Raw genomic sequence first — 25,022 nt, forward strand, 5'->3', positions numbered from 1 at the left:
TTCACGGGCACTCCACAAAGACTGAGAACAGCTCCGTATTGATGCTAGAAGTAGTGATTAACTGCTATTCCGAATAAAATTAAGCCCATTTTGCTCAGTGTGCGGACGTACAAGCCTCTGCTGCAGGTTCAGTGTCGGATTTTGGGTGAAATAATTCAACCAGTGCAGTGTGATTCATTCATGTAGCTGAAGGAATCATGCCAAGAAAGACATTCAGTCGCATTGAGAGATATCTTTGTATTAAAACGTATTTAGTTCCACTGAGGCTTTAGAAAGTCATCCAGGGCAGCACAGCCAGAACATGGCACTCGCCATCACAAAAATCAAGTTCTTCCTTTCAGTACAGTTTAACAGGGGCTAAGTTTGAACAGATAGAAGGCAAAACCGGTGGCTGAATGGGATGGGAGGATGCACCATTTGCTTATTTTCAAGAATAAATTGTGGTCAAATAAAGAACAGCAAACGTTTTCAAGACAGGCCAAACCAAAACAAATCACTATAATTTCTAGGTGTTTCCCCCCACCCCTTTGTGATTTTAGTATACTATACTGTACTGTTCACTAAAAGCTTTGGCACACTCAGAAATCCTTCCCATGAGAACAAGATGTTTGTCCTTTAACACCACATTACCAACAGAGGTAATTCGCTACTTTTGAATGAATTATCCCTTTTATTTATTTCTTTGATCAGCTATAAATGAAAGTTATTCGTGTATATAAAACTGAAGTTTTTACTGTTGAAATTGAACTGTACATGTTTACTACAGGAAAAAATATCAACTCTTGTTTAACAAGACATATACATCAATAAGCAATAACCTTGTGGAGGATTTGCAATCACCTGGTCTATAAAAACAAGCAGGACAAATAACAGCAATTTATATGCAAAAGTAATGATTTAATGACTATAAGCAAGACAAAGCAATAAGAATTGTGCTTCTTTTGCAGACTGGAGACAATGAAATGTTTAACTACAATTTTTCCGTACAAACATGAAACAATATCCATATAGAATAAACACCCTCACAAATGTATAACTGATGGGTGATGAACACACACAAAGTTCGACCAAAGCAAAGCACAAACTGAAAAGTGTTCTGGGCTGTTCATATTTTATGGTGGAAAAGTTCCTCCTACTGAAAAAACCCCACCCTTAGAAGCCTCTTAACAAAATGCACCTACTTGCAGGCCATTGAAGAGAAGGCATTCTCCACAATTTATTGGAAATATTAAAGTACCAGTTAAATTTTAATGAAGTTAGTACTGTACCATGTACATATATATTAAAACAAATTTAGATAAAATGCCTTCACCCAGCCACTTGCTGGTTCCTTAAAATTTATATCAAATAGTTTATGGCTTCTATAATGATTCCATGTGCTTTTAAAAACACAGTCCCACCACACCAAATAAAAAAAAGGTAATCAAACAGGTCTAAAACTTCCATGTCCCTTGATTTCTTTTTTTCACTGTATCACTTCAACATTTGGTAAAGTAAAAATATTCCACTTGGAAGAAAAAAAAAAAAGACAAAGCAAGTAAAATCCTTTTAAGATTGCCAATTGCCTCCAGGTTATCAGAGACTTGAATGTGCTTTCCCAATACTGTAGCTCTCACACACAACGTGTTTCTTGCAGTATGAGCAAAGCTCAAACAGGCGGCATCTGCAAGGGTCGAACCAGTTTAGAAATTTAACAACCATATCATGAGTGCATGAAACACAATATTTTCTTTATAGTATTTATAAATATATCATACAATACTGTTTCCTGTTATGTCATATACCAATATGGCATTGTACAATAAGCATAATGCCATCTGATTCTTACAAAAGCGAATCATTTAAACAAGTCAGTAAATAAAACGGTAATACCCGCTTTTAGGCATACAGATTGTAAAACTGAAGTTTACTTTTCTTTTGATCGGTTCTGCGCAGCAACAGAGAAGTAAAAGATGCAACATAAGAATCAAAATGGCTAATACGCAAAAATTGTTATTCACAGTGACATGGCTACATATATGCATTTTTCTATGCATATTCTTTCAATTTTGTTGGATTTCAAGATGAAAAAGCACTTGCTTTCTACAGGTTCACAAAACAGTATAAGAACAATAACAATCGAAGAGAACGCAATGGAGGAGTTAGTCTGGATTAACAAACTACTTTCCAGGATTTGTATTGACTTCTGGAGACTCCTGGCTCCAGATGATGGGGACAGAAACAACTCCACATCATTCAGAACAGGTGAAGGTGTAACTTATGTTTGCTTCCCAGTCCTCTGAAAACAATTTACATTTCAATCTTGTGTTTCCATTAAGGTCCATCCCGAATGTCACCTAGTCCGCCTTTTATAGCCAAGTTCAGTGTTACTACAAAAGAAAGCAATTTGGATGATAGTCACATGGATTAGCATCTATAAAGCTGTAATGGCATGGAGAGATCTATATAAAGGAGGGGCAAGGGTGGTAGCCTGGTTGGCACATCAACCAGATGAAGTGGCTGAGGAGCCATTTATTGATGTTTTCCGAGCTCTGTTGGTAAAGGAGGACTGGTGGTTACTGCTGGGGCTGCTGCTGGTGCCATTCATGGTGCTGGAGATGTGGGGGAACTGGGGGTGAGGAGACTGGACTGGTGTGCTGGGGCTGGGCAAACAGGAGGAGGTGGAGGGGATGCCTCCTGCTGGGCTGCTCGCCTTGTCGCTCCCAGAGTCACTTTCCAGCTCCCCACTATTATTCAAGCCTTCCCTCTGGTGACTGATCTTCATCCTCTTGCAAGTAGGTCGGACACGGTATTTCAAGGGCAGGGGCCCATTCTGCAAAGCAAAAGGGAGACCCTGGTAAGTGCCCTGCCCAGGCCATGACCTGCACCCTCCCAGGAGGCACACTGGAAATACTCACCCGCCTCCAGGTATAGATGTAGGCAATATCCATTAGGGTGTAGTAATCCTTCAGAGGCTCCTCTTCATACATCACATCGATCTGTTCAAGATATGAACCCTTGCATTAAGGAGCATCCAGGCATTTACCCCCAGCACGACACTGCTCTAAGGTAAAAGTAGCCCCACTGTCACAGATATCACAAATACATCAAGGAGCAATTTCTTAATTCTTTGGTATTTACAGCACTAAAAAAATTACAGTGTCACCAAAGTCTACAGAGAGAAATTTTTAAAATAGACCGAATAATAAATGGCACACACCAGAAATACTTGACTGTTACCACTTGCTGGGGACTGGCTGTAATGAGAAAATGAGTCCTATCAAGAACAACCCCCAAAACCTCCAAACAAACAAATCACTCTTTCCCATGGGTACCTGGAAAGTGTTAGGTATATCCATCTTACTCCGCAGGAACTTTCTTAGATGCATCACTGTCATTGCTGCTGGGCAGCGCAAGTATCTTTTGTCATTCACCTAGTGGCATAGTAAAGAACATCAGAGAATGAGCAATTACCCCCACCAGTGTTGTATTCTAACGTTTCATGTTGGAAAAAGTGCACCTTACTAAATTGTGAACTGTAATACAACAATGCCTGCTGTCCTAGAGGGCACATCAGAAATAAACAGTAAATTATAGTTCTAAAGAAAGTAATTTAAAATTGTAACTGAATTTATACGTAAATATTTGTATTATATTTAATATCTTTTTAAGGCACATATGCAATACATATTATTTTAAAATAAATCATTAAATATTTTTCCAAATATTAAATATTTTCAAATATTAAATATTTGCCAAAAAAACAGATTCTGCTTTAAAAATAATACTGTGGGTATTTTTAATTTTAAAAAGTTGCCTACACATACAGCTTTATAAAAATGTTTTACCTCTTCTGTACTCAGTGCCATAATAGGAGGTGTGCTTCCTTTGTTCTAAATACACACACCTACGTATTTTTTTCAGCTACAGACCTGTCCCAAAGTTGTGTGCGTGTGTGGGATGTTTCCTCTGGAGTAAAGGAAAGTTATTTACCTCTTCCTTTGATTTTTCTTTCTCTTTATTTCCTTTTCGCTCCAGTCTGTAAGAAGAAATTACACAATTACAACAAATAATAAATACAGGTGCTATCAAACAGGTAAACTGAAAAATTTTGCCATTCTGGAACTTGCCTATTCTGGTCAAAGAATTCAATGGATAAGCTTATTATCTCGTCGTCTGTTATAATTCTTTTGTCTTCATCAGCCACTTCTCCCCTGTCTTCATTAGAGCCATTGGCAGCTGCACAGAAATTTCCACAATAATTTACATTTTGAAATTCAAATCAGGAAGAATTGCAATTCTCAGTAACAAGAAAAAAAAAATCTTCACAGTTAGATAATGAATGAAAGCTACCTGACTGTTAAAACAATAAACTTTTATTATGCTGACTTTACTTCTTAAAATTCCGTGATGGTAATACATCACTTGTAAGTTAAAAAGGAAACAGTAAAAACATCTAACTCAATGCTACACATAATAAAGTTGCGAACGAGAAGCTTTTACCATCAGCCGACGGATGAGCAGCATAAAAATCCCTTCTTCTTTTCATTTCATCTAGATGGAAAAGCATATAGTTTTTCTTTTAGTAGTTACTCTGTAACTCACAGTATTGATATAGGATAGCGGCTCTGGTTTTGTTTTTCTGCTCTTAATAAAATACCTGATTTAACTACTTACTTTTGAAAAGGCCTGGTACTAGCTTGTATACAATATCTTGGAGAGTTTTATCTGACCTGAAAAAAGAACAATCCCACAACATAAAATTAAGCAGATGAAGCAATATTTTAATCCAAATGGCAGTTCCTCACTTATAAACTTTCACAACAATGAGGCATTTTCTACAAAGTGGGAGGCCAGTCATAAAAAGTTGACTTACAGGACCTTGTAATCAAACTAACCCTGCTCTAAATACCACTCTGAACCCAAACTCATCCGTTTTACCACAACTGAAAAAGAACTCTCTCTGAAGGAAGGCCTTAAAAACTCCATGTCCTCCCTAGAAAGTACAGAGAGCAAAATGCAGTGCTGACAACAAAAACGTTTCTGAAAGGCAAACCTAATTTTAAGGCTTTTTGCCTCTTAGTTTGTAAAGTTGCAGCAGGATTTTTCATGACTAGGAGCTGTGGCTGAAGTGATTTGTCTTGGAGATATAGAAAGTAGAGGCAAGAACTGTCGGGGTGGTACAAGAGAATGGGGAGAGGGAAGAGGCATCAATGACTAGGGTAGGCTAAAACAGCCCAACAAAAACATCTAGAGGCATCTTCAGCTTCAATCTGTGAAGAAACTCCAAAGAGAGCACATACACACGAGGTAGCTTGTAAATTGACAAGCCCTTTCAGATTTAAATTGCAGACGAAGAGATAACATTGACACCGACTACTGCTGGTCTCCCCATATAAAGCAAAACGAGAGATGCAGTTCGCAACTTTCTCCTACCTTATATTCAAAAGCGGTCGAGTTTTGTGAACTTGGACATCACAGATAGGACAATACTTGCTGGTCTCCAAGTAACGCACGATACAGGTCTTACAGACTGTAAGTCAAACACCACAGGCTTTTAGTGATGCTCCTAGGTGCCGCTCAGATATGCATAGATAAAGGTGCGATTTTCTAAACTATGCAAGCTAGTGCAAATCGTCCATTGTCAGCAACACGCTGCTTAAGCTAAACAACTACCCAAATAAGCGGCAATTACCATGAAAAGGAGACGCTTATGGTACATATATTATTACTTTTAACAAAGAGCGCAGGGCCATCCTCAGAAAATCTGCACCGCGGCTGGAACACCTACTTCCCCTCCCGTCGGAGAGGAGGAGGAGGGCGTCGGTCCCGAGCCCCTCGGGGGATATGAGCTTGGGAGGATTTTTTTTTTCCGTGTTCCCGGGATGCCGGGAAAGGAGGGAAGCGGCGGGGGGAAAACGCGGAGCGCCCGGTCGTACTTACAGGAGTGGAGGCACTCTATGATGGTTGTTGCATCAATGAAGTACCCGCCGCAGAGCACGCACATGAGATGGGGGTTTAGCTCGGTTATTTTGATTCTGGTTGTTCGGTGCATTTTGGCGTGGCGAGGAGCGGCTCTGAAAGACACACAGACACAGAGGACCGGTCAGCGGGGACGAGCGCGGCGGCGTCCCAGGTGCCGCGGTCCGGCGCATCCCCTTCCCCCGTGCATCGCATCGCATCCTCCGGCGCAGAGGAAGACCAAGCGCGGAAGACGAAGGCGGCGGCGGCGGCGCGGGGCCGGGCGGCGGGCGAGGGCCGGTCCCGAGGCCGGCGGGGCGTCCCCGCACCGCACCGCCCCGGGCCGGCCTGGGCGCAGCCCCGCGGAGAGGCGGCAGTTCCGCGGCACCCACCGCTCCGTTCCCCGGCGGGCACGGGCCGTTCCCGCGGCGCGGCGGCCCCGGCCGGCTCGGGCTGCGCGGGCGGCTCGGCGGCGATGCGGCGGGGAGCTCCGGGGGCGACACGGCGGGCACCGGGCTGCCGGCGAGCAGCACAAAGGGGAACCAGCGCCTCCCGGTGCGGCTGCCCTGGCATTTCCGGAGCGCGGGGAGGGGCGGCGGGGGGAGGGACGGAGGGGGGGGGGACACACGCACCTCGGAGCGGGGCCGGGCACCGGGACGGCGGGGCCGGCCCGCCGGGGGGGTCCGGGCGGCTGCCGCTGCGGCTCGGTGCCGATCCGGATCTGCTCCGCTCTCCGAGGGGGTTGCTATAGCAACTTACACTTACACTTGGCATCCTGCCACCGCTGGGAACACACGAGAGCCGGGCGGGGGGCGGCCGGGGGGGCGGGCCGGGCCGGGCCGGGCCGGGCCAGGGGGTGGGACGCGGGGCCCGGGGGCTGGCGGAGGGGGTGGAGGAGTCAGGGAGCCCGCGGGGGTCTGGGAGCCCGGCTGCGAAGGGAGGGGAGGGGGAGGGCGGGAGCAGCCCGGGCGGGGTCGGGTGCCACAGCCCGGAGGGTGCCCGGGCGCGATGTGGGGTAGCCCGGGCGGCGGGGGCGGCCCCGGGCTTTGGGGTCTCAGCCTGGCGGAGGCGAGTGCCAGAGGCTCCTCCCGAGCCTCGGCCATTTCGGATCCTCTCAGGGGCCTCTCTCCACGTCGACTCGGTGCGAGGAGCTGGTCTGAGATAGCTCCTCTCTCCCTCCGCGCCCTCCCTCCGGCGAGAAGAACCGCGCCGCGCTCCCGGGGACCGAGCCCCCTGCACCGCCAGTGGGGTGCCGAGCCCCAGCTCCGGCTCCACCGCGCCGGCATCCCCGCTCCCTCCTTCTCTGCTTTCCTCACTTTTCCCCTTCCTAGCTTTCTCTGACGCCCAACTCCTTCTTTTTCTCTCCTTCTCCGACCTTTGACGCTTGTTTGAAAATCATCCCGCGGACGAGGCAAGCGCGGTGCAAAGTTTTGCAAAAGATGTAAAGAGATTTGCATCACCCGAGTAAGGTGCTTGGACGGGAAAAAACAAGTCTCCGGATCCTTAAGTAACCCCCCTTTTCAGCAATAAAGCACACCGAGAAGGGGGGAAAGCCCAAACCGACTTTAAACGGTACATTAGTGTAAACATGCGAAGGACCATGTGACCAGATCATTCCTAAAGCTAAATCAACACCTTGTCAACACAATGCAGAGACAAGAGTGAAAAACAAATGTCATTTTCATAGTCTGAAATCCATAAAACCCCCTCGGATGCACTGGCACCAACGCTAGACGCACGCACACTGTTTAAAATGAGAGGGAATAACAGATAAAGGGAAAAGCACACACGGGGAAAAAACCCTGTCAGCGACATCAATTGTAGAGTAAATTATTTTCTGTCAACCACATCCTGAAAAATGCAATGTAACAACGTTGCTCCAGTCCAAGCTATTAATTTGCCCAGGTCAGTGCTCCCAGCACACCAGCTCCAGTCCTTGGTCCCCTCTCCTCCCGAGGCAGAGCTTGCGAGCCACCTCTCACCGCAGCACCGTATGCTCAAGATGCGAGCAGCCACTCGCAAACTTCAATGTTAGGCAGCGAAAAAAAAGAAGGAAAAAAAAAAAAAAAGAGGCAACACATCACGCTTTCTAAAAGCTTTGAACGTCAGCCAAACTGACCAGGACAGGGGTACAATATTGTCAAAAGTGTGCACAGCGCCAACGAGCGACCCTGACCAGGAAACTTCTCTTGCTGCTGCAGGAGAACCCTCGAGTGAACAGCAGATAAAACACCCCAACATCAAACCAGAGCCGGCCAGCAAGAAGAAAAGCAAAGTTCCAGAAGCACCAAGACAGACCAGGTCCCCAAAGCTGTTCCCAGCACCGTGCGGGAAAGCAAGACACCCGCTGCATTGTACTGCGGTTTAAATGTCGCTTCCAGGGTCCCTGACCCTCCGCTTCTTCCTTTTAAACTGATACCGAGGTTTTGCTTTTCCCAGAAAAGGCAGAGACGGAGTTTCTGCACGCCTCTCTGAAGAACCCAGTGCCCTGAAGCCGGCGGCTCTGGAGTCCCTTTAGGTACTTACACATGGACAGGCTGCTTTCACGGTTCTGTGTTTTATTTGTTCAAGTCAGTACCTTATAATTCATAAATATCTAAACCAAAAAAAAAAAAAAGCCAAAAAACCCCCCAACAACCCAGCAGTGACCGAGGTCACACAAGTCGGCTGACCGAGAATTCCTTCCCAGCCCTGACAGACTGGGACAAACCTTTCAAGACATTAACGCGTTTATTTCACGCAGGCATAGCCCCTTCCTAAATGGAGGGGGATTAAATTCAACCGTGAAACCTGTTTTGTCGAAGCAACCCCTAAATGCGGATTATTTATTGCCCAAAGTTAGCACATTTTTAACGTGCTATGAGCTATCTTGAAAACCAGTGATTTTCCCCAGCGAGCTGAACTAGGCACCTAATTTCTCCCCAAAAGCCACCCGCACAGGCACACGAGTGTCTGTGCCTGCGGGGATACAACATGAACACAGCACATTTTACTACAGCAGCCTGAGTTTAATATCTTGGTACGAGGAAACCCTTTCAGATGTTTTTTCTGCTCCTGCTGATCACACGGTGAATGCCAACACTTCACAGAAATACAAACAGCCTCTTAGCCAGGACAATATATATTTACACATTGACACATGGAACAACTAAACGTAAAATATATGTGGATAATACCTGCTAGAAGTAAACACTGCCAACCAACCGATTATACAGAGGCCTTAAACAAGTTATGTCAAAATGAAGAAAAACAGAAGTGCATTCTCCTGCTAAGAATCAGCTGCATTATTAAAAATCCATAAAGGCAATAAGCTATCAAACCTTGCTCGACAGGTCTCTAACAGAAAATACATACATAAAGAATAGAAGCATCGCTCGGGTAGGTTTGTGTACTTTGTACCCATCTCCTCTCGGAAAACTCTCATCAGGAATAAAGCAAGCCTTCATTCTACATCTTCACCCATTATCAGCCAGAGCCACTTGAACTATCGAGCCTGTTATTACTCTTTCGCTTAAGAATGGCCGCATATGTTTTAAAAGAGAGGACAGTATTTCTTTCAGAAGAGGCACACGAACCTCAAGTATCTCTGCACAACTCGGTGTAGCGAGAAAAGACCTGAATATTGGCAACAGAGTGCAAAAGGACCCCAGTCTCTTAAATCACCTTCCTGGGACTAGGCGTAAGACGCAACCTATCTACTTTAAAAAATACCCTAAAATGTTATTTTGTAATATCTAAGCGATCAGGTAGGTCAAGGCTTCGTGTCTCTGGCAAAGTGCAACACAAGTCTCAGTTTCCAGGACGGGATGCAGAGAGTCACTCAAAGTAGTTTTACTGGACTGTACTGTACTGAACGTCCCTGCTCTTAGAGACAGTCCCATAACAGAAGCTGCTCTCACCACTACAGACTACGCAAAAAAAAAAAAAATTCTTTTAGCGCCAAGCTTGCAAATGGGCACACATGCCCAGGTTTTCTTCGACTTTTCTGGAGAGTAGAGAAGTGAATGAAAGTTTTTAGAGGCTGAAAAGTTACTGCCTCACTTTTATGGAAATGCGATTTTTTTCCTCCTTATTTTCACCAGATTATTTGCAAATGTTTACAGCAAACACACAGAAACATCCCGCTTTGTATACTGCCAAGGCCATTCAATTATAAAAACATAACACCAGCAACTTTCAAGTGCTACCCATAAAGAGCACGAGGAGCCCACTCGTGACATCTTTGAGATCTGACAAAGGATTTCATGTAAATTTACCCTTCCCGGGCTCAGGGGAGGGGTAAAAAATACCGACCAGAGAAGAGAAATTCACACACACCACCCCCCCTCCGCGTCCCGCAGACACATCACCTTTGCTCTAAAGGCTCCAGCAAACCGCTCGTCCCAGCTCCCCAAGACCGCATTAAAAGTGCTGTCCTGACCCCCCAAAAAAGTTATTTCTCGGCGTTGACCACCCCTTGCCTCTCCCAGTAGGCACAAACCCCTAAAGTTCAGCATTTAGAGCAGAAATGTAAGAGGAGACATTGGAAACAACTGGGAACCGCCATCTTACAACCCATCCAATTTCACAGAAGTACTTGTCCAACTTAAGTTAATAACATTTTCTGCTGGGTGCCCCGGCGCCTAACAACCCCCCCAGGAGGATCGCTACCCCCCGCTGGCTCCGTCTCTATAAAATGGGTGCGTTATCTGACATTTTAACCCCCCCCAGACACATTTCTTTCGGGGAGGACTGAAATCACTTGACCCAGGCAGCTCCAGATTTCACGAACGTCCCTGTTTAATCAAAATCTGCCTTTAAACAAAGGGCGCTCGGGCCGGGCTGGCAGCAGGGTCGGGAAATATAAATATTCTCCTCGGGGGCCATGTGCACAGAAAGGTTTTAGGGGGCGTCTGGAGAAAGAAAGGAACTAAAATTTGCAAATGTGGGTGCGTAACGCGAGCGAGTGCACAGGCTGCTGCTGCTGCGTGTCTGTATGTGTGTGTGTGGCTAGAGCAGCCTGTCAGCGCTTTTCCCATACGGAGAGCTCGGGGGACACCTAGGCGCCCCTTTGCAGCCCCCAAACCGGCCGAAAACCGCCGCCGAGCCCCCTCCGCCCCCCGCCCTTGGTAAGGCGACACCTCGCTTCATACGTACCCGGAAAACGGAGCCGGTGGGTGATGATCGGAGCGGCCAAAAAAGACAATGAAAGTTAAAAGTCGTTCAGCAGAAAATGAATGTGAGCCAAGCGGCCATCTTGAAATGAACTGCAGACGCTGTCAATTGCAATAAGCTTATTGCCGCCGCCGCCGCTGCGCTCCGCTCATTTTAGTTACAGAACGCCCGGGTCTCCTCCGCTCCTCGCGGGCCCTTCTCGCTCGCTCCCTCGCTCTCTCGCTCCCTCCGAGTTGGCCGCCCGGGCGGCTCAGGCGCTGGGAGCGCACAGTCTCCCCGGTCCGGATGGGTCCTCTCTCCACCAGCCCATTGTCTCTCCCTTTGCCCCCCGCTCCGCCTCGCGGCCTCTCTCGCGTTCCTTCCTTTATTATTATTGTTATTATTACGAGTATTATTGTTGTTGTTATTTCATAGTTGGTGGCGGGGACCCGGGGAGGGAAGGAGGGCGGGCGGGCGGGCGGGCGGGAGGAGGGCGGAGGAGGGAAGAATGCAACGCTGAAGGCACACAGTGGAAACTGACACCGTCCCCAAAATGGCTCGGAGTTCGCCCGCCCCGCCAGCGTCACGTGGGGCGCCTCATTCCTTAAGGGCGGCCTGGGAATTAGCGGCGCTGCCGCCGGGGCCCGGCAGCCTCCCCGTGACCCAATCCCGCAACCCGGCCGCCTCCTCCCCCTCCGCCTCCCCCCTCGCTCCCTCCCTCCCCTCCCCCGCCCGCCACCCCCTCCCTTCCCTCCCTCCGCCTTTCCTCCCTCCCTCCCCTCCCCCCGGCCCTGCACGCGCTCGCCCGCGCGCCGCCGATGCCTCCTTCTCCTCCTTTTCCTCACCGCCCGCCCCGACCCCCGGCCCCGCTCCGCGGCTCCCGCCCGCCGCAGCCCCAGCGCCTCCCGCCCTCCTTCTCCGCGCTCCCTCCGCCCTCGCCGCCGCTCCCCTTCAGCCGCTGCGCTCCCCGCTCTCGCCCCGCGCCCCCCGCCCTGCCCGGCGCTGCCCTCTCCATCCTCCCCATAGCTCCGCAGCCCCACAGCCCGCACGCCCGCCGGCCCCACACGCCGCCCGCCCCACTGCCCCCGCAGCCCTCGCCTCCCTCCGCGCACTTGTTGCGCGCTCCCACCCCCGTCCGGCGACGGAGCGACCCCCGGGGGACCCGCGCCGCGGCCTCGCGCCTCCGCCACCGCGTGCGCGCTGCCGCGCGCCCCTCGCCCCGCCGGGGCCGCGCGGAGCCGCCGGCGTCGAGGCGGCGCGTCCCCTCGAGGGCCGCGCGGGAGCTTTTCCGCCCCGAGCGGCGGCGGGGGCGGCTGTCGCGGGGACCCGCGGTGTCCCCACACCCCGCCGGAGCGGGAGGGAGGGAACCGGGGAAACCCTCGCGGTGCTCGCCTCTGGCGAGGATAAGACGCCGCCCGCCGCTCGGGCGCGCAGTAGCGGAGAGCAAAACGCCCCGCTCCGCGGCGATGGAGCGGCCACCGCCGCGCATCCTCCGCGGGCCGGCAGGTGCGGACAGACCGCGGCTCGGAGCCCCTCCGCACCTGCCGGCGGCAGCGAGCGGCCCCGCGGAGCCCGGCGCTGCCGGGCCGGCCCAAGGCGCGCTGCAGATGCCGGGAACAGCCGCGCCGTCGAGCCGGAGCCGCCACCCGGCTCCGCTCCATTCCGCGGCGTCTGCCGGCTTTCCGTGAGGCGCCCCGGCTCCACAAGATTAAACCGAGTCCTTTCTTGTCCCCCCGCGCCGGGGTCCAACTTTCCCTCGCAGGAGAGATGTGAGATGGGCTGGAAACGACAAAGCGCGGCGGGCGATTCAGGAACCGCGCCGGAGCCGCGGCACGGGAAGAGGCGCTTTTGCCTCAGTGAGCTGATCTAACGTTTAGCATCTTTTAGGTACAGCTAATTCATCCATAGAACGTGCACAACAGGCGTGAATAAACTTTTATTAGATCACAGAGAAAAATAAGCAGCGACAGTTATAAAAATATACAAAATAAGATAGAAGGAATACTTTGATGACATGACAGTTCAGCAAATATTTCAGAGGAGTTAATAAAAAAAATTACATGAGCAAGTAATACCCAATGCAGATGTAAAAAAAGTTGTTTCACTTAATTCACATCCAAGGATTTAAGAAAAACCCCAGTTTGCATCAAGAGATGAAAGACATTTGTCATTTAGGAGACACTTAGGAAGGAGAGTGCTTCAGCAGGCTGACCCCTTCCTTCAGTCACATCTGAGTCGCCCGTTCTAGACTTTTTGCAGCATCTTTTAGCTTTCCCACTAAGTCCTAAGAGATGAAACAGTATCTTAGAATATTTTTAAAAGGTCAGCCAGAAGAACAGAGGGTTTTTTTTATATAGAGATGCAATGAAACCAGCACCTTGTAGCACAAAGAAGTGTTGCAACTGATGAACAGTGCAAGCAAATAATTAAATAGCTCTGTATTTCATAATGTAGTCAGAAAAGTAGGAACTGAAGGAAAACTCTTTAAAAATGTATTTTCTCCTAAAATAGATCATTACTATTAACACGTTGATTTTATTGGTATTGCCACAATGGCTAATGCTGACATTTGCTTCAGGTTCTGAAGTACTACATGGATTTCTAAAATACTGAAAATAGTTTGAGTACAATTTTGTACCAGGACCATTCTCCAGCTAAATCACATCAGATTTCACTGTGCCAGCAAACCAACTAGAAACACTCATTACTGATGAAAGGACAACTTTTGAGACACACTTAAAAAGAGGAGGTGTAAACCCTAAGTTTTAATATCTTGCTTTTCCTCTCCCACCAAGCCTCTTCCCGATCCTCCACAGTTTGGTCACTTCCAAGCATTACAATACCTCTATTGTTCAGTTACACATTTAAATCGCTAAACAAAGATCAACGTTTGTTTCAGGACATTTCTTACATGTCATTAACACCACTGAAGAGCCTTCAGTTCCTTCTCTATTTTTAATCACGACACATTTAAATCACTGAACCAGCTTCTTTAATCATTTCTCTAAAGCACGGAAATCAGAGTTTCAGAAAATGATGATCTTCCTCCCACATATACATATGGATTACAGTTATGAAAACAGACAAAATATTTATGCACGTATGTAAAATACTCCCCACGCAACTAAATTCAGTTACTTTCCAACTTTATTTGAAAAGACAATAAAAATACACTTGGATAACTTTTATGAAAATTCTCTTACCCTCCCAGTACTGGATTTTTTTTAAGCAATAGTGTATATGATTTCTCTTTGACTGGTAAGTTGTTAAAAACATGGACATCCACAATTGAGGCTAAGTATAGAATGATGAAGGAAACAAGTACCTGTAATTGCTCCATTGTACAACTAAAACTAACATCTGGGTGTGATCCTGAATCACTGTTCTGAAGGGGAAAAAGAAACAGCAATGTCTATTTTATTTTCAAAATATCATGCATTTGCATTTTTTCTTTTGAGGGTGCTGGGACTACAGTACCTCTACGTTTAAGGTCACCAAATAGGAAGGCTGATAAGTTTTATGAAGTTGATTGTTCTAAATAAAAAACAAAAAACATATAAAAAAGCCAGGTCTCAGCATTAAAAAGGACTAAAGAAACACCTCGATCTGTTAAAATTACCTTGATTTGATATTCCAAGCGCCAAGACACATCAGTTATATGGAGAGGAGATCTGCCTATGCTGAAAAACACAACAGTTACATATTCCCTATGCTAAAAGAAAAGGTTATTTTTTCAAGCTGTCCATCAATAAAGAACTTTTTCATGATCCTGGTAATGTTCCTTGGGAAGCTCTAAAAGATTATTTCAGGGTAGAATTCCAAATGAATAAAAGTTTCAACAGCTGTTTTCTAGAGTTTGTTAAAACTGCACTTTATTTTTTAATGGAACAATATTACTTACTTTAATCACCTAAAGTATGCACAAGTGTTTTCCAGGACAGTTTCAAACTAACTGTAAGTGAAACCATGTCTCTGATGAGTGATTAACCTACCTTCCCAATAGGATTTCCAATGCATCCTTGTTTTTCTGGAGTAAGAGAAAAAAAAAAAAGTTTGCTAGTTTAAATAAATTCCCATAAAAGGAGAAAAATTAATACGTTAAAATTGGTTTAAAAACCTGATATTCGGTGCAAAATATTTCTATTCTCTCTTTATCCAGTTTGCAGTCTTCTAGGCATGTGCTAGGGGGAAAAAGAATTTATTAGCTTTCTGTTAACATTAACTCAGTAGTACACTTTTAAGTAACAACTGCTAGAGAAATGGTGTAGCTTCCAAGTATACCTTATAGCAGATATGTCAGCTTTGTGCTTCCCTGCCTCCAGAATACACGTTGCAGCCGCAGCATGGCAATGTTTTAATACTGTAGGGTCAATATCTTTCAGGTCTGGATCGTCTAAAATAAATGAATTACTGATGACACTCATTTGCCAAACCCCTGCACACGGTACCAAAGGCTGCTGCTCGCCCTTTGAAAGCTATCTTTCCCACAAAAACTTCAAAATGAAACACATTCGGTGTTTCAGAGCCGAAGGACAGGCAAGGCGAGGAGGCGGAGGAGAAGGTGAGGGGCTGAAGCACTGGCTGGGGCAAGCCGTACCAGGCGGGGCTGTGCGGCGCTGAGCGCCCCGCCGCCTCCACAGCCCCTTCCCATTAAAGGGAAAAAAAAAAAGTAAGAAAGAAAATAAATTTTAAAAAAAGGAAGGGGAACAAAAAAAAAAAAAAAAGCAAGAAAGAAGGAAAACCTCAATTTCCCCTGCGAGCCCTGTCCGCGATCCTCAGCAGGCGCTTAATGGCGAGGAGCAGGACTGGGGCCACGGGCCGAGAGGGGCTCCGGGACCGCCCCCGCCCGGTACCTCCGTCCGCGGAGGGGCGGCGGAGTCACTGACACCGATAAATGACCGGCACGGCCGTGCACCCTCGTCCCGGGGCTGCCGCAGGACGTGTCCACGCGCGAAACCGCCCGCCGGGTCGCGGAGAGCGGCGGGGGAGCGGCGCCCGCTCAGCCCCCCGCGCCCGCGGACACGAACGCGCGGGGTCCCTTCCCGACCCGCCCCCTCTGCTTCGGACAGCTCGGAGCTCTCTCGAAGCGGGCGCGCGTTGGCGATGACACCCCGCGCAGCGGCACCCCGGAGCCGCCCGCGGGCAGGAGCCGCCCCGGGCGGGTGCGCGGGCAGCGCCCGCTGCTCCGCGGACACGCGCGGACACCCGCGGGGGCGGCCGGAGCCCCGCGCCCGCTTGCGCGCCCCGCGGAGCGGCGCGGCCCGCACCCCCCCCGCGCCACGCCATACCCAACCCGGCCTGCGGGTGATCCAGGAGGCTGCGGAAGGCGGCGCGGAGCAGGGCGGCGAACGGGCGGCGGGGAAAGCGGCGGGGGTCGCCCAGCAGCCGCCACCCGCCCTGCGCGTACGGCGACAGCTCCATTGTGGGCGCCGTGACCTTCGACACGCGCCCACGTGACGCGCGCGCAGCTGATCGCGGGCGCGAGGCGGGGCCGCGCGCGGGGCGGGCCGGGCAGGAGGCGCCGCTGGCGGAGCCGGTGTCGGTGTCGGTGTCGGTGTCGGTGTCGGTGCCGGTGCCGGTGCCGGTGCCGGTGCCGGTGCCGGTGTCGGTATCGGTGTCGGAGCCGGTGCCGGTCCGCGCCCGCCCCGCTCCCCTGCCCCACCCCGCTCCGCCGCCGTCCTCGCCACGCGTGTTCTCAGCGCGGCCCCTCGCTGCTGGGGGTTACAGTGGGGTGCGATGCTGTTTTGGTGGCAGATGTGTCGCAAGGGCGTGTTTTGGGGTGTAATTAGCCCTTAATGAATCTTAAAAGTGCTCGTGCATCATGAAATCCCTAAAGCTCTTTTCCTCAATAGATGTCTAACGTGAATGTGTATGTGTAAAGCTTTTCAACCAAAAAATGTATTGCTGGCAGTATGAAATCCTCAGGAACAGGATTATCCCTTCGTTATGTGGTATCATAGAACCATTGAGGTTCGAAAAGACGTTCGAGATCATCCAGTCCGGTCCCCGACCAGATACCACCCTGTCCACTCAAGCACACCACGGACTGCCACGGTCTGCTCGGGGGTTTTGGCATTGCCAGGGATGGTGACTCCATCACCTCCCTGGGGAGCCTGTTCCAATGCTTAACCACTCCCAGTAAAGAATGTTATTTTGCTTCTGAAACGTCTATGTGTATCATCAGATATTCTCCCCTGCCCCCGTGGTTATAGATTTGTGTGTCAAACCACGTTTTTTACCTGTGGTTATGGTCAGCTGAAATGTGAACTTACTGCTAAACTAATTTCTGTTTTCCTAAACTGATTTTCTAGCCAGGATTGCTGTTGCGTTTTGGCAAAAGGTTTTGCACATTTTGGCATACAAACAGCCTTTTATGGTGATTTACGAAAGGCGTACAACTGCTGTCTGAAAACATCTCCATGAAAATCTAATAATTTCTTCACGAGGTATCAACCTCTTTTGTCAGCATCTATTCTTTAACTATTGAAACATTGCCATAATCCTCAAAAATAATAAAGTTTACTTAAGTAACTTGAAAGTAAACAATGAAATATTGTGTGGTTATATCTCAGCTAAGGACCAAATTGGGACTGATGTAATCAAAAAAAGTAAAGGCCTTAGTGTGTTACATGGAACATGATGTATATGACCTTTGAAGTTTATGTACAGAAAATATTTTAGATATCTTTATTTTTTCTTCGTGTGTGCCTATTCTGAATGGTCAAGAATGTTACTGTGTTACTTGGCATTCTTTATTGAACAAACATTTCTGCTGAACATTTCTTAAAGGGAAATGCAATGCTGAAAGCTACTCAGCCTAAAAAACATGCGTAAAAGCTAGAGGCCTTTGCCAGATTCATTATTTTAAAATAATGTCTATACAATGTCAAAAAGAACAAAAAATTTAATTTCTTCTGAACTTTCATGGTAATTGACTGGTAGCTGATTTAATTAAAAAGCCTTTTGGAATTTTGTATCCTTCACTCTCACTAATTGCAATCCACCATCTAAAAGCTTGGTCCAGCTTTGGAGGCCAGTTCCAGCTTTGTCCTAGTACAGATGGTAAGATTAGACTTTATCACATCTCACCACAGTGCCTTTTATGTTTATTTGAATCATGCTCCATTTGAGATAATCCCTCAACTTCTTTTCTTTTTCATTTTTTTGTGATTTTACTATGTTTGTGATATTAATTAATTAATTAATATTTTCTGTAAACCAAGCCTGTGTGTGCATCTCCTTCACTGTGGATGCAGGCTATCAAAAGATTCTGCCTCCAGTTCCCTGCCTCCTGTGGGTTGTCTGGTCACTGTGTTATTAAAAAACATGTTTGTATACCTAGGTCTTAATTGTGCCCAAATTAATGTAAAGAGGAAAATCAACTGGCTGCAGGATCTGGCTCTCAGTTATAACTCTCATGTATAATATTAGGCCTCCTGATACTGTGAGGAACGAACATGGAATGTTTTGGAACATGATCTGAAATACTCCCTCTGGCCTGATACATAAAAATTAATACCACTGAATTTACAAAGTCAGAGTCTGGCAGAAAGAAGTCCCAGTCTTTTAAATTTTTTTTTTTTTGCCAGAAACAAGAAAGGGGTATTGTCTGGCAGGTGGGCTGACAGAATAAGACTTTCTCTCTTTTTTTTTGGTATGGTTATCAAATACATACAGGATGCCTAAGAAAAGCCAGCGTAAAATGGAGGAGAAGAAAAACCATAACATGGAGGAGAGAGAGAGTTCTGAGCTGTAGAACTACAAAGTTAGAGACCAGGGCTATAAGAAAAGAGTTGTCACCTAAAATATATTAGAATGTACACATAGGGTATGATTGTACATTACAGAAATTTCTTCTTCAACATCCCCTAATCATTTATACCATATTGGAATCTATAAATTAACACAACTGCTAAAGATTCATTGCAGGATTATATAGTACATGTAACACATCAAAATTTCATCACAAAATTTGTATTATCAAGTCCTCTACCTTGTCTCTCAGCTTGACATTTTGTTCTTTCTTTTTCCCTCGAAGAAGGTCATGAGATAGATTCAGATGGAAAGACTGGTATGAGAATTTACTACTTGTTTAGACCATACACACATTTTAAAGAGCTGTTCATTAAAATTTCTTAGAGAAGTCTAACCTTTATATTGAATAAAGAAATTATGACAGAAACGCATAAATACTTGAATAATAATTAATCAGGGAAACAGACTGCCTCAGCCCATGCCAGATAGTAATTTTTACAGCTTGAACTTTGTTACTTAAAACAAAATAGTTCAGCCATTCAAAATGAAGGGAAATCATTAGCATCTCCAGAGGACTAATTAATAAAATTTAAACATTGGCATAAATATTTCTGAAAAGTCTCAGATTAACATGTTTTCATCTGTGTATTGCTCTACATAGAGTTAAGAGATAGTAACAAAAGATGATATTCTGATACCAGTTTTTTGTTGAAGTATTCCTGAATTCCAAGGGTTTCTTCCACAGATTAATAGAATGCCCCTTGAACTTTTCTTTTAAGTCAATATCAAGCCTTCTTCATTATAAAATATATTTTTCTGAATAAAATATTTTAAGCAGATCAAAGCAATAAAAATAAGTCAGTGTTTTCTACAAAATTTATTTTTTGCTGGATTGATATCTTTAGAGACAGCATAATATCCAATACCAGTAACTGACATGATGACAGAAATAAAGAAAAGGTGTCTGCATATGCCAGAAAGCCCAGGAAAATTTCTCTCATAATCACAGGCACAAAAGTGCAATATATTAAATAAAATACTGCCTTGAACCAGGCAATTATGTGAATTATTTAATTGGTATGATTATTGTAGACAGTGCTCATATCTGGTGAAAGTGCAGCACTTGTCTCATATTAAGAAGAAAATATTTGCTTTCAGAAATTTTTGGTATGTATTAATTTCAATAAATGCATTGTTTGTCTAGACACGAGGACTATTCAATAAAACATGCTTTGTTTGCTTACAAATAGTTCTGATTAACAGTTAAGGACCTTAGCTTTTTATTTAAATATGTGAAAGCACTTGATTTATTTTGTTAAGGTAGAATCTATAGTAGTTGAATACATTTTTTACCAGATATTTAATATTTTTTGACTATTTAAAATGAAAACCATTTTTTCTACTGGTAGTATTTTTGGAGATAAATCAGATTATTTTATTTTAAAAGAAGTAGGTCTTATTTATGTGCCTTTTGATTAGCTTTATTCAATTGACTTTTATCTTCTATTTGTCAGAACTTATAGTCTTCTGATTTTCCCTTTATACATTAAAACAGTCAGATATTCCTAGACTGTGAAAAAAAAAATCTAGAGCTTTCACATTTTAATTTTACTTTTAAGCTTCTGATATTTCAGTCCTTATTTAAATGCTCAGGAATAGAGGTAACTAAAGAAACTGCTTAAAACATTATAGTTCCTCTGATTTTTAACAATTCAGGAAAATCTTATATGTTATAAAAGTTCCATTACCCCCTTATTTTATGAAAACTCAAATCAAAACTCTAGAAATTTATTTGAATTTATATTTTACAATTTCTTGCCAAATAAAAATCACAGGGATAATTTGCATACTTTCTGTCTAAGATCATGCAAAAACTGAGTTATAAAAGAATCAGTAAAGATCTGTGGATGTGAGCTGGATGTGTACTGCGATGTGCTAGGCAGTACATCCTCCAGAATTGTTGTTTTATGTGTTTTGACTTATTTTGAATTCTTTCTAATTAAATGTAAGTCCTGCATTTTCTGATTTTTCAGTCGTTCTCTTTCCTTCTTTTTTCTTTCACAGAGAAATAAAGCTCTATAGTTCATAATGTGTTTGCTCTTTCTTTGGATAAAACTCTGAGGTCTTTGATTAAATTCGTGGAGGTTTACAAATGAGGCCTACAGAAAGCATGCTGCTTTTAATGTCAGATGGAGAAATACAAACATCCCTGCTGCTTTACTGGAATTACTATTGTAATTCCATCTCTGGTCCTGTGTCACAGATGAACAGTTTGTCATATTCACAAAAATACTAGAAATTGCTTTTTAGTTATTATGTTGGCATTCTGTCTTTGTAAGCAACACTTACTGGAGGCAGGTCTTAAATGAATTTTTTTGCTACTTTTCAAAGGATCTTAGGTAATTTACAGATGCTTCAAAGTTGAGGCAGCTCTCAGGTACAAATGTCACACATTGTACCCGAGGTTCTTTACATCTAGCTTTATTTTGTAGATTTATTGAGAAAAGTTTAATCTGTATGTGATTTTTAACAGTAAGCCAAATACATTTGAAATTTGTTAATGTTTAAAGTAAGGCTTTTTACATGTTTATACACGTGATGGTAAGATTGTAGCCTTGCTGGTGGAAACCTGTAAGGAGGATATTATGTTCTATTGTCAAGAAGCATTCACAGTCTGTCACATTAGTGCTGGAGATGTGTGTAGAAGAGTAATTATTATAAGCTGACATCCAGGAAATGTAAGTAAAAATAGATAAACCTCAAAGGAAAATTAAGCTGTGTGGCTTAGGTACTATTTGTCTCCAGATGTTTAATGTCACGACACTAAAATGTTATTCAGCATAGCACCTAATTTTGCTATGTAAAATAATTTTGTATTTATATAACAAAAAGAAATGTGATTTTCGTAGCTCTGCACTTAGTTTCCTATCAAATTAGATAAAAACAGAAATACAGACAGTGAGTTATCATTAATCCAGTATTTAGAGGTATGTGACAAAGCATTTTTAATTCTCTTTATACAGTTCCACAGTATCAAGCAGCAAAAATATCTAGTTCTACTAATGTAATAAACAGTTTTTATAAAAAACTTGTTGAAAAAGATGTTGTAATATTGCAGCAAGAACAAGCACTATGTGGCATTTTTTGCTAGAATTGGACCTGCTATTTCATGAAAATGTTTGGTTCTGGTCATAAAGCGAGACTTGCATGCCAAAATGGAAGATGCCTTAAAAGAAGCTTTGATAAATAAAGTCCTGCAGACCTTGGCATTCACAGTTCCCTTTTGGCAACAGTGAGGAATGGCTGAGTAATAGTTAGGAATCACACTTACTTAAGATGGTTTGTTGCATCTAAATAAATTAGGGCTAGATCTGCACCTCGTGTGAATCAGCATATCTGCCTTCAAATTGCTTCTATTGCGTTGTGTCAGCAGAGAATCTGGCCCATATCCATTATCTAGAGGGAATATCAACTACTACAAAGCATACTTATCTAACCAAAAGCAAACGTAGTGTACGTAGCTCATTGATGTTTCTTGTAACACTTATGTTAACCTTTATAGTGTGATAAAAATCTGGCACAGTTATGTATGGTATGCAAAGGATCTTGCTTTGATAATATCAACAATTATAAATTAGCGCTCATTGCTTTTAATGCTGCTTCAAATTACATTGATAAAAGCTTAACTTGATATTGATGAGAGGACTAGTAATTTAGGATCTTTCTGTTGCTCTAATTAACTTTTCTAGGAGCAGAATGAGGCCTCTCCTCTGAAACAGACCTGCCTATCAAAATAGTATGATGTGGTTTGGGTTTTTTCCTTTTTAAAATTTATTTTATATCTGTAGTATGTTTTTCGTACTCTCCTGCTGCATGTATTTCATATCTTGTAACAACCACATTTTACAGAACCACTAAGTTTAGAATCCTGGCTTTTACATATAAACAAATGTGTTATTCAACTCAGTAAAGTCACCAAGAGTGAATTCAGACACAGAGGCATCTGCGGAGTTCCAAGTTAAAAGTTGTAGTTGAAATGACGACCCTGTGAGACACAGAGTAACATAACAAACCCTGGTTCATTCTTCATTTGTTTGGCTCAATTAATGACAATTTACCAGTTTTCCGAATTTTGAGCAGTAAACACAGGAACTAAGAAGTATCTCAATTAGTGGATGTGATGCTGCAACCATTAAACCTGTTCAGCAGATGCTCCAGCAATAACTTACGGGCAAATTGAAGCATTGAAGTACATGGAATTTTACACATGCTGAATTGTCTGCATCATTTAGATGACATCAAGTTTACTTCAGGCTGTGGAAATAGTTTTGCTATTAAAAATACAGTTGTGGTTTCTGCTCATTTTAAATAGCAAATGACATTCTGGTCACTCTGAGAAAACAAAGAGAAACACTTTGGTGACTCTAAATTTATTACACATAGCAACACCACTGGAAACTACGAGTGTCCATGTACTCTCTGTTTCATGCAAGATTTATTTGTTGTGAGAGAAAACCCTGATGGTTGGTTAGTGAATTAGGTCAATAAGCAGTAGGATAGTGATAGGGGAGATTCTATTGCTCTTGGGGATTTAGGCTTCCTAGCACGACATTTAAATCAATAGGAATCATCAGCTACCCTAATCTGCCCGTACCAAATAGCACTGGGCCTAAGGTGGTGGAGAAAAATTGGAAGAGACCCTGGGAAATTGCTTTCTTTTCCTGGAAAAAAATTAATGAAATTTATTGTATAGGTGCTTATAAAGATTTTTATAATCTTTTCTGTATCTGCAATTTTATTAAAAAATACAATGTAATTTCTAAAGATAACACTAATTATAATAATAATCACTTGTTATTTATGCAATCATAGAATTCAACTATTTTTGCAAATGCACCAGTAATCTGTCAAAATGTAGAGAAGAAAGCGTCACAAGGCGAGAAATTCCAATTATAGTATAAACAAAATGTTAAAATCCTGTCTTGCAGCTACTGGTATTAGTTAATACACTGCTGATGCAGTTAAAATGGGAACAGAAAGACAGAGTTAAAATTACACAGCTCTGTACAATCAATATGAAATTTAAGAAGTCTCTATTTCATGGGTTAAATAGCACTTAATCAGAAATAATTCAAATTACTGATGATACAAACCAGAACTATATTATTTTATATATATATATATAGATCAATGAAATCAATTATAAATCTGTTGTTTTCACTGAGTACACACGAATTTGAAGTGAATGTATACTGCCATAGCAGCTCTTAGAAATCTGGGAAACAATGTTTTTCTAAAGGCAAATTTGTTTTCCTAATTTCTTAGTAGCAGTCAAATAGAATTTAATTTTGGTCAATTTTCTATATAAAATCCTGAATTGCATTTGTCATAAAGGTGATAACAATTTTAGATAATGTATTATAAACAGCATGTCACTGAAAAATCCTCTTCCCTCCTCTTGCCTTATGCTTGTTACAAAACATCAGTAAAGCCTTTCTTTGTTTATATGGTTATATTTATTAAAAGGATCTTTGCAGGCAAAAGTCTGTATCTTAGACCACCCTACAAATTAAGCATTGGAAGCTCCCTTCAGCTCCACTGTGTGCTCTCCCAGGAGCACGTTAACCTTAGAGGGCTACGTCAGCTTGCAGCAGATATTCACTGGTGGTGTGGTCCTGCCTCTGTCAGCCAGGAAGTGCTTGCAGCACCTACACGGGATGTGTGTTTGTTCAGTCAAATGTTGTTGCCATTACACCATTTTTACAGCAATAAAGTTCCATTGAGGCCGATTAGGAACTACTAGAGTGGAGACTGAGCAACAAATTTCAAAATTTGATCCATCATTTCTTGGCTGTCAAAGCCTGTGCCCATCTGCTCACATGGCAAGCAGCCCACTTGCAAGTGAGCTGGACTTTTCCTCTAAGAAATGAGTGACAGGGAAGAACAGTTCAGTTAGTTTGTAACAATGCAAACAATTTTTTTTTTCCTGCAGGAAGTGTGGTCCAGTATCTAGGAAAACTGGACAGTATTTGCCTTCTTTCATTTGATTATGCTTTTTGACATGAACATTATTTAAAATGGTTAAGCAACGGAGGAAAGAAAATCAGGGGTTTACTGGTACCGGTTGCTGCCAAAAAAGCAGGTTGTATTGAAACAGGTGCTTTGAAAATCTGTGAAAGCCAGCTGAAAGGTGT

General features: G+C 44.3%; 2 protein-coding genes across 2 annotated transcripts; both read right to left on the bottom strand.

Moving 5' to 3' along the window:
- Positions 1-876: 876 nt before the first annotated feature.
- BMI1 (BMI1 proto-oncogene, polycomb ring finger) lies at positions 877-11,545 on the bottom strand. The gene is made up of 10 exons (XM_033070568.1): positions 11,077-11,545; positions 5,923-6,056; positions 5,416-5,512; positions 4,657-4,712; positions 4,483-4,533; positions 4,110-4,218; positions 3,973-4,018; positions 3,315-3,413; positions 2,898-2,978; positions 877-2,812 (listed from the first exon to the last, which is right to left on the bottom strand). The coding sequence occupies exons 2-10, from the start codon at positions 6,032-6,034 to the stop codon at positions 2,483-2,485; spliced, it is 981 nt and encodes a 326-aa protein (XP_032926459.1). The 5' UTR covers positions 6,035-6,056; positions 11,077-11,545; the 3' UTR covers positions 877-2,482.
- A 1,449-nt stretch (positions 11,546-12,994) lies between these two features.
- COMMD3 (COMM domain containing 3) lies at positions 12,995-16,515 on the bottom strand. Its single transcript, XM_042779697.1, has 8 exons — positions 16,362-16,515; positions 15,355-15,466; positions 15,191-15,254; positions 15,066-15,100; positions 14,693-14,753; positions 14,551-14,607; positions 14,399-14,458; positions 12,995-13,357 (listed from the first exon to the last, which is right to left on the bottom strand). The coding sequence occupies exons 1-8, from the start codon at positions 16,492-16,494 to the stop codon at positions 13,298-13,300; spliced, it is 582 nt and encodes a 193-aa protein (XP_042635631.1). The 5' UTR covers positions 16,495-16,515; the 3' UTR covers positions 12,995-13,297.
- Between the last annotated feature and the right edge of the window lie 8,507 nt (positions 16,516-25,022).

Source organism: Catharus ustulatus, chromosome 1, assembly GCF_009819885.2.
Source record: "Catharus ustulatus isolate bCatUst1 chromosome 1, bCatUst1.pri.v2, whole genome shotgun sequence".
NCBI lineage: Eukaryota > Metazoa > Chordata > Aves > Passeriformes > Turdidae > Catharus > Catharus ustulatus.